The sequence below is a fragment of the Hipposideros armiger genome, unplaced genomic scaffold (assembly GCF_001890085.2).
Source record: "Hipposideros armiger isolate ML-2016 unplaced genomic scaffold, ASM189008v1 scaffold_669, whole genome shotgun sequence".
NCBI lineage: Eukaryota > Metazoa > Chordata > Mammalia > Chiroptera > Hipposideridae > Hipposideros > Hipposideros armiger.
Genome location: NW_017732019.1, coordinates 892,628 through 902,119, shown reverse-complemented (window position 1 = coordinate 902,119; position 9,492 = coordinate 892,628). Strand labels below are relative to the sequence as shown.

The window sequence follows — 9,492 nt, the reverse complement described above, 5'->3', positions numbered from 1 at the left end:
CTCTCTCTCTCTCTCTCTCTCTCTCTCTCTCTCTCTCCCTCCCTCCCTCCCTCCCTCCCTCCCTCCTTCTCTCCTTCTCTCCTTCCTTTCTTATATTATCCTGTAGGCTATATCATTAATATTAATATCATTGTGATTTCATACCAACATATTATTAATATTATTAATATCTTTAATTTGATGCTCAAATTTTCTCAGATTTGGCCAGTGGGGGCCACTCCAGGTGGCGTCTAGGTTTTTTTGGTGTGGTCCCAGTATTCTTCAAGCATTTTTTTACTTTCTGGCACCGCAAGATACTCCAGGCTCATCTTGTACATTCTCTTCTCCAGTCTAGGAACCAGCCATTTTTTTTTTTCCAAGGCACTCTTGTTCATTTTAGTGGAGAATGCTATTAAGAAACCAAGGTTTGGACACTAGGGATATTCATTGCTATTGGGGGTGGGTGGGGGAGCCACTGCTTCTAGGCCTTCTTGGTGATCCAGAATTAGGTTGTGTGTGTGTGTGTGTGTGTATGTACACACATCTATATCTAATTCTTTATAAATTACAAACTATGAATTCATACTGATATTGCCAGTTCTAGAATACCAGGAGGTTCAGTCTAGCCTTCTACCTTTCCATATTTGTGATGCCCTTCTCTGACAATGAGAAAGCTGATTTTTGTTTTACAATATATTTTTGTTTTTGCTCAATCCTGGAATATGTGTATATAGTATTTTCAGAATTCTTGATCCATACCTGAAAAATAAGCCTATTAACTCTAGAGTTTAATATTTGTTTAGTTTTTATCTTAAGCCTGAGGGTGGTAGTCATAATACTGTGTTCCCACATTACATGGATTAGTCCCTCCCCCAACTTCAGTGTGGCTGTTTTTTAAAAAAATAAAATTAGCTTAATATTTTCTTCCTGCATTCTGTTTTGCCTTGTGTGCCTCCCACATCTTTTAAATTAACGTTTTATTTATTTATTTTTGAGTATGTGAAATGGTACATTTTTGTGTATGCACATATACATTGAAGGTTAAATGATACAGAAACTGTTATTTTAATTTGCTATTGAATTGATCTTATTATGTCTTTTAGCCAAAACCTATCGATGTACAAGTCATTACACACCACATGCAGCGATACGCAGTTTGGTTTGGAGGATCGATGCTGGCTTCCACGGTAAATGAGATGAAGCTTACTTTTATACTTTGATTTTCTTTTTTTTTTTGTGATAGAAGACTCCCTCAATACTTAACCAATTTAGGAGAACAAGGAAAATTTATTTGAATGTTTTAAAGTTTTAAAATTGGATGCATATGTACATGGTATTTTTAAAAATGCAAGTCATTTGGTTTTAATGTTCATATTTTTCTTTGCTTGCTAGACATTTTTTTAGAGACTTTTGTTAGAGCATTTAGAGTTTAAATTGATCTGTAGGGAAAATTGTTTTAACCTTGCGATAATACACATATCAGGTCATTAGTTTTTTTTCTGTGCAAATATTTAAAAGCATTAAGATAAAATGTTTTATTGCATAGGAAGTACAGTGTTCTAAACTAAGTAAAGGGAATTGTTCTAAGAGCCCCTCCCAAAACCAAACATTTTAAAGCCTCTTTAAAAGACATTTTAACATCATTAGCCTAGTATATATTGTTGCTTTATCCCATAGTGCACAGAGTATTAAATAAAACGAAGGGGCTTTTATCTGAAGTATTGAAAATCATACAGCCTTGAATTTAAAATCATTTAAAAATGAGAGATAAATGTTATTTTCTTCCTTAATTGTAGTTGTATTCAATTGTGCCATATAACCTAGCTCAGTTTGTATCTTTGGCCTTTGAGAGATAACAGAGAGACATTGAATAGTCTGTCTATTCCAGACCTTGAGTGAGGAAAGCAAATTGATCTATACATTTCTGTAACATAACTAAGACTGGCTTATCTGTACTTCAGATTAATGCTGCTTCGTTAGGTTATTGATTCAATGTACAATTTGGGAAGGCCTCCGTAGAGTAGTCTGGGCATTTGAGAATCAACTTTTCATTCCTCAAAATTTCAAAATCATATGACGACAAACAAATGTCAAGGAGGGTGGAGGAATATGAGTTATATGCTCCTTTTCTCAGATTCATAGGTGATTTTAAGTCATGGTTGCTAGAATTTCCAAGTTTTGTTCAAGCATTTTGGATGGACAAACAATAAGCATTTTAGATTAAAAAATTTAAGCATGTTGAAAAGTAGTATATTTTTTACCTTTATAAAAATATATTTTTATTTTCAGCCTGAGTTCTACCAAGTATGCCACACCAAAAAGGATTATGAAGAAATTGGACCTAGCATTTGTCGTCACAATCCAGTGTTTGGAGTCATGTCGTAAAATTGACTTCATAGTTATTGGGGTTAGGGAGGTGGGGAAGAAATAATCTTTCTGATTACCTGTTTTGTCTGGATGGCTGGTTTTAAGGTTTTAAACCTGACTTGAAATAATAAGACCAAACACAATTATACAGGAATATTTTAATAAGTATATCAACATGCGAATGTAGAGGAGAGCCAAAATGATTGTTTTCTTTAGATTGAATATTTGAATCTTATGTGTATCAAAAAAGTGGGTTTTAGTTCTTTCTGTGCCCTGATATTTTGTATATTATTGAATTATCCGAGATTTGATGGGATTTATCAGTATGTAGATAGCTCTATAATGCTTGAATTGTACACTTTTAAGTGTGCAGTGCAAGAGCTTGTTTATATTTCATACTTTTTATACTTTGAGGAAAAAAGTCAAAGAAAAACTAGTATTTGAGTACAAAAAAAGTGACCAAGTAAAGGGTAAATTAAAAAAGTAGCCTCATGAGACTTGATGTACACACATGCTCATGGGATTCCAGTTATTACAAGTTGCTTCCATTCCCCTGTGCCGCCACAATGGTTTTCTTTGCAAGTGCTTTGGAACTAAGAAGCTAGTATCCTGGATTAACTGATGCCTGCTAGTGCTTTCTGATTACTGCATTCTGTTTGTTGATTTAAAGGAAAAGTAAAGACAAGAATGTTGGACCAGTGTTGCAGTTCTGTAGTGTCATTTCTTATTAAAAAATGAATAATTTGATTACCAGAATTGGTATATTTAAAGCCTGATGCCATTCTAATAAAGGCACAAATTTCTTTTTAATACGTGTTTCAAGCTCTTTAATCTCTTTATAAGTTAACCAATAAATCTATTTTCTTCAAATATCTGCAATAGTACTTTAAAATCACAACAGTTGATTAGCAAGCTGACTTTTTTATGTGCTCTAAACAAATAATTGTGAACTTTTAATATGTTGAGTGCTTTCATTTTGATAACTGGATCTCCATTTGATATTTTCATTTGTATAACTCATTTGCAGTCTGAAAATTTTTTAGTGCCAGTCCCTGACATATCATGGAAAGTTACTTTTCTTTGCATTTTAAAATACCTGGATCATGAAGAAAAAGTGATGAAAATAAATTAAAACTGAATTACCTTTTCTAATGTTTTTTTTTTAAAGCAGTATCATTCTACTTTATGTTTATGTATTTTGATATGATTTCTGTTTCTGTTGGAATAGTGGTAGAGAATTTCTTGTGAACTTGAAATTTTACCAGTTATTTATAGAAGACTAAAATGGCAAATGTTTTACAGCCTTTTTAGAACTTCAGCAATAATACCAGTGAACACTTGAACTTCTTTATCCATGAAAATAACACATAGGATTAGTATATCTCTACCCAAAAGTTGAAGAACAAAGTGTTTTTGTTGTTTGTTTTTAATATAAAGATAGAATTGGGGAGTACACTTTATATTTAGATGGAAACTGGATATTTAAAATTGTATTAACTATTTATGTGGATCTTAATTCTTTGAGTGTGGGAGTAAAGAACAAACTCTGTAGTAGCAGTAGTATCAGTATCGATGATCTTTTTACTTGAGAAAATATTTCATAAACAGTATTTAAAAAACTATTCACACGGTACCAAAGAGTAAATAGTGAAAGTAGGTTTCTGTCCCACCCTAGCCTGTTTCATTTTCTCATCATTACACTGTTAGAAATGTCTTATGTGTCCTTGTAATTTTCTGTGCATATTGAAATGAATATAGCTTTCTTATTTTACATAAATAGGAGTTTACTATATATACTGTTCTGCACTTTGCTTTTGCAAATACCTTTTTTGGAAAGAATTAAATTGATAAACATTAAAGATTTCATCCTTTTGGCTCAATAAAGTATCATTAGCATTGTCATAAATATGTCTTCTCTACCTAGGATGGTTGAATAGTAAATGAATATGCTCAAAAGACATTTACAAAGCTGCAGGTTACAATCTCATGCATACTTAAATAAAGATGTTCTTAACTTTTGATATAAAAATGTGAAGGTCAGAAATTCTTTTATGTTTATTTGGGGAAACAAGAAGACTCCAGCATTTCCTGCATGTTTCCTGATATCCCTCTTGCCCTACTTTCATAAGAGTGATCTATAATATAGCAACTGCTCATTTCTTACGTCTCTCCTGTCATTGTATATCATTTCTTCAGTTTATAGCTCCTTTGGTTGGCCAAGATGAATTCAAATCTGTAACACTGATGTGATGTCAGGCTGCACATGGTACATTGGAAAACAACAAACTGATGCCAGTGGTTGGAATTTTTATTGTGGTTCTACAAATGGATGATACAACTCCTTCAACTTTGACTTTTTGTTGTTAAAACATGGGAATTATATTTGTATAATGGACAAATTCTTCAAATTTTCTGGACCTTAATTCAGTTTATATATAAGGTAGCAGTGTTACCTGGATTAACAATGCAATTTTTATGAGTGCTGAGAATATAACCCAGCTGTCTCCTTTCTGACAGGGCTTTGATCAATGGAAAGTATTAATGGACAGAAATAAAACAGATGCTGGTTATCTAACTTAATGTCTACTCTTTAGTAAGCAAGTTATTACAACTTAACCCTTAAACATTAGTAAATGGCATATACTGCAAGTAATCACCCTCTTCTGATCTATCTTCCTTTCTGATAAGAGGTAAGCAGTTATCTACTCAGGTTGCCCAGTATAATTTTATGGTTTATTTTCAAGGCTATTTTCAAAGATTGAAATAACTGTTGCAGTTATTTCTAGAAATACCTTTAAAAACTTATAGTATGAACTATAGTGATCATAGGCTCTTTGGTCCTTTATTCTTTACTTAGTTGCTACAGAGAAGAAGTCCTAGAGAATATATCCATATAAATAGAAGATTTTTTCAGATAACTGTAAAGATGGTACCAGGGTACTTACAACATTATTTAGGAATTGTAGAAACTTGTACCATTGTAAAAAGAGTTGTTCCTTCAAGTACTGGACTGATATGTCAGTAGTAAAGTCCATTGCATTTCTGCTTTTGTTACCAGCCCAGCTTTGACTTGGGTGACCCCTACTTCCTGATCTTTTGTAGTTCGTAAGCACCAGACGTGATTCCTTGGATAGCCTTCTGCAGTCTCTTCTTAACTGTTAGCACCCAGATTCCTATCTTAGGTTAATGGGCACTAAATATATTAGCTAAAATACAGCCCCAAAATATGTGCCACCTGGGAGTGAAACATTCTCCCCCTCAGCTTGGAATCCTGCGTCTTAGAACATTTTTCAGTCTATACAGTTGGCTAAGGACAGAGTTGGTACTGAGAATTCACAGGGAACTTTCATAGCAAATCCTGAAATAAGGACGTACTTTATTTTTCTAATTAGGTACATGACCACATCTGAGTTGACTTGAAGCAAGAATGTTTAGATCTGCCGGAGGGTCTGGAAAGTTGGTAGACTTCAGTGAAAAAGGATTTCTGCTACTCATTGTTGATAACTCCTCAGTACTGTATATAATAAATGTTCATTCCTCTTTCACATTATTTGTTTTTCAACATAGCAAATCTTTCATCATAACCTGCTTGGTCTTGATAGAACCTTAACAAAAGTAAATTGAAATCTGTGATTGTCTTTAGTATTCTCTATGCCGTAACCCAGTTTAACTGATGCATTTTGGAACTTAGGAGCAGAAATTAAACATCTATTTGAATTTAGAATTGTATTAACATTGTTCCACTGGTCATAGGAGCAGTAAAAAAGGAACAAAAATAGAAATGAATGACTCAGAAAAAATGGCAACGGAAAAAAAGAAAAACCTAAAAGAAAAAAATTAAAAGTATTCTGTTAAAAATTAAAAGAACTGTTCTATTATTTTTTATTTAGCAAGTGATTATTCTTTACTGTTTTCCAGTGTCCATCACTCTTGGTGACTTTTACACATTACATGGAAACTAAGACGCTGAATCAAAATAATTTCACTTTTATTTAAACACTGTAACTCATTAATAATACCTATATACTACATCAAGTTTTGGGCCTCCAAACCCAGAGGCATTTCTTGACTATATACTGTGGTTCAAGCATTGTGCATGAAGATGAATAAAAGATTATATCCTGAGCATACTGGCTGCTATAATAGTAAAGACACTCAGAAAGGGAGAAATATCTTCTCTAGAGATTTGAGAGATCTTACTAGGCTAAGAATTGCTCTTCATAGAGGTGGTGGTGGTGGTGGTTTCCAGGGGGGAAAGAGAACTCAGCTAGGTAAGGTGAAGGTTCAAGTGTGGCTGTGGTTTAAAATTTGTGCCTGAAAGTGTGTAAATGTTACATACACCAATAATTGAAGAAAGTGATTCCAGAGTAGAATATGTCTTACTCATTTTGGTATTTCTAGTGCCTTACATTTTGCCTGGTACATAGTAGTGATTCAGTGAATGTGTTTGATAGATTGAATGAAAAATCGTTTTTCATTTTGAAATTAAAACTGAATTAGTTGAACGTACAACTTTTGTTCCTTTAAAAATACCCATATCAAGAAAGTAAAATTGGGTGACTTTTTCTATTCCACTAGTTTTTGCCTTAAAAATAAAACAATGGCAATCAACATAAAACAGTGCATTATTATTAAGTGATCATAAATTTTCTGAAGTAGGTCTCCAGTACTTTAATTAGGTCTTTGATTATTTTGAAATCTCCATAGTTTAAATGATTGTGTTTTAAATCAGAGCATTGTGCAATGCTAAGTAAAATGCTCTGAACTGTTTTATAACATTCAACATCAACAGTAGAAACACTACTAATTTCTAGCTCTAGATATTCTTGAATAGTTTTGATTTTCATCTATCTCATTTTGAACCCATTTTCAGTGAATGAGTCAATGGTGCAGTAGATTGTTAATCTTGGAGGTTTATTAGAAAGTTAATACTGGAATTGGAACCATCCATCCTTTCTCTTATTGAGAGTACATGGTATCTTTCCCAAACAAAGTCTTAAGACGCTACTGCTCAGAGGGTTGGGCAGTAAGAAAATCTGAGACTTGGTTTTTTGTTTGTTTGTTTGTTTTTTGTGTCATAATGCTTATTGGGATATCATGTACATTCATGAGCTGACTAAAGTACTTTCCTATGTTTTACATCCCCATGACTGTTTTGTAACTACCAATATGCACTTCTTAATCTCCAACTTTTTCACTCTGCCCCACAACCCCCTCTCATCTACCACCACAACAAATCTAGTATCCCTTTAACACCATATGTAATTATTACAATATTATTGACTATATTCCTTATGCTATACTCTATAACTCCGTGACTACTTTGTAACAACCTTTCTTAGTTCTTCCCCCGTATTCATGAGTTTGTTTCTGTTGTGTTTATTTTGTTCTTTAGATTCCACGTATAAAAATCACATTGCATCTTTCTTGCTGTCTGACATACTCCACTTAGCACAGTACCCTCCAGGTCCATCCATGACGCCGCAGATGGTAGGAACCATTCTCTTCCATGGCCGAACAATATTTCATTGTATATATGTACCAACTCTTCTATTCTTCCAGCGACAGACACCCAAGCTGCCTCCACATCTTGGCCATTGTAAACAATGCTGCAATGAACATATGGATGCACATGTTCCCTCAAAGTAGCATGTGGGTTTATTCAGATTAATACCCAGAATTGTGATTACTGGGTCCTTTTTTCTCTTGTTATAGTCTTTGTTTTAAAGTTTATTTTGTTTGGTATAAGTGTTGCTACCACAGCTTTTTTTTGTTTTGTTTTTTTCATTTCCATTTTTAATGAAATTGCTTTTTCCATCCCTTTACTTTCAAACTCGACTGTGTGTGTCTTTCAATCTGAAGTGATTGTCTTGTAGGCAGCATCTGTAAGGTTCTTGTTTTCTTATCCATTCATCTCACCTGTGTCCATTGGAACATTTAATTCATTTACATTTAAAGTAATTGTTGATAGATATGTAGCTGTTATTTTACTATTCATAATTTTGATCATTGTTTTCCATCTTAAGTCCCTATAACATTCCTTGTAATACTGGTTTGGTGGTGATGAACTCCTTTAGCTTTTTCATATCAGGGAAGCTCTTTATCTGTCCTTCAATTCTAAATGATAGCTTTGCTTCAATCTTAATTTGCTACGAGATTGCTTGATTTGCTACAATCTTGATTATAGTTCCTTGCTTTTCATCACATTGAATATTTTGTGCCAGTTCCTTCTGGCCTGCAAGGTTTCTGTTGAGAAATCAGCTGACAATGTTATGGGAGCGCCCTTATAATTAACTAGTTGCCTTTCTCTTGCTGCTTTTAGGATTCTCTCTTTGTCTTTAACCTTTGCCGTTCTAATTTAATGTGTCTTGGTGTGGGCCTGTTTGGGTTCATCTTGTTAGGTATTCTGCACTTCCTTGGCTTGTATGTCTATTTCCTTCACCAGGTTAGGAAAGTTTTCAGCCATTATTTCTTCAAATAGGTTCTCAATTTCTTGCTTTCTCCTCTGGTACCCCTATGATGTGAATGTTGTTAGGCTTGATGTTCTCCCAGGGATCTCTTAAACTATTCTCATTATTTTGGATTCGTTTTTCTTTTTGCTGTTCCAGTTGGGTGTTTTCTGCTACCTTGTCTTCCAAATTTCTGATTTGATCCTCTGCTTCATCTAATCTGCTGGTGAATCCTTCTAGTGCATTCTTTTTTCTTTTTTTTTAAAGATTTTATTGGGGAACTGGGGGAGGGTAACAGAGCTGGGGAATCAGGGAAGGGGAACAGACAAGTTGCTGTCCTTTTGTTCTTCAGTCTAGTTGTGGAGGACATCGCTTCACTGGCCCATGTTGGTGCCATCATTGCTCTCTTCCCAGGTGAGGCAGTTGCTCGCTGGCCATTGGACGGCCGCTCATGGTGGCTCATGGCAGCTCACGAAAGCACACACCAGCTGCTGGCCAGCCCCACTGCAGCCTACGCCATCGCTTCATGGCAGTCCAGCTCCAGGTTGAGCTGTTGTTCACCATCATAGCTGTAGAGGGCACAGTGTCACTGGCCCTCATGTGGGATCCAAACCACGGCCCTGCTGCTCAGAGTTGGCATCCCAAGCCAACTCCTAACCAACTCGGCCGGCCCTCTAATGCATTCTTCATTGCAGTA

At 34.7% G+C, this 9,492-nt stretch overlaps 1 protein-coding gene across 1 annotated transcript in view; it reads left to right on the top strand.

Moving 5' to 3' along the window:
* The window catches only part of ACTR3 (actin related protein 3), a 64,038-nt gene extending 60,548 nt beyond the window's left edge, over positions 1-3,490 (top strand). Inside the window, exons 11-12 of the mRNA XM_019626375.1 lie at positions 1,083-1,166; positions 2,269-3,490. Of these exons, the coding sequence (XP_019481920.1) occupies positions 1,083-1,166; positions 2,269-2,364 (180 nt within the window). The 3' untranslated portion in view covers positions 2,365-3,490. The remainder of the gene's footprint in view (positions 1-1,082; positions 1,167-2,268) is intronic.
* The last annotated feature ends 6,002 nt before the right edge of the window (positions 3,491-9,492 follow it).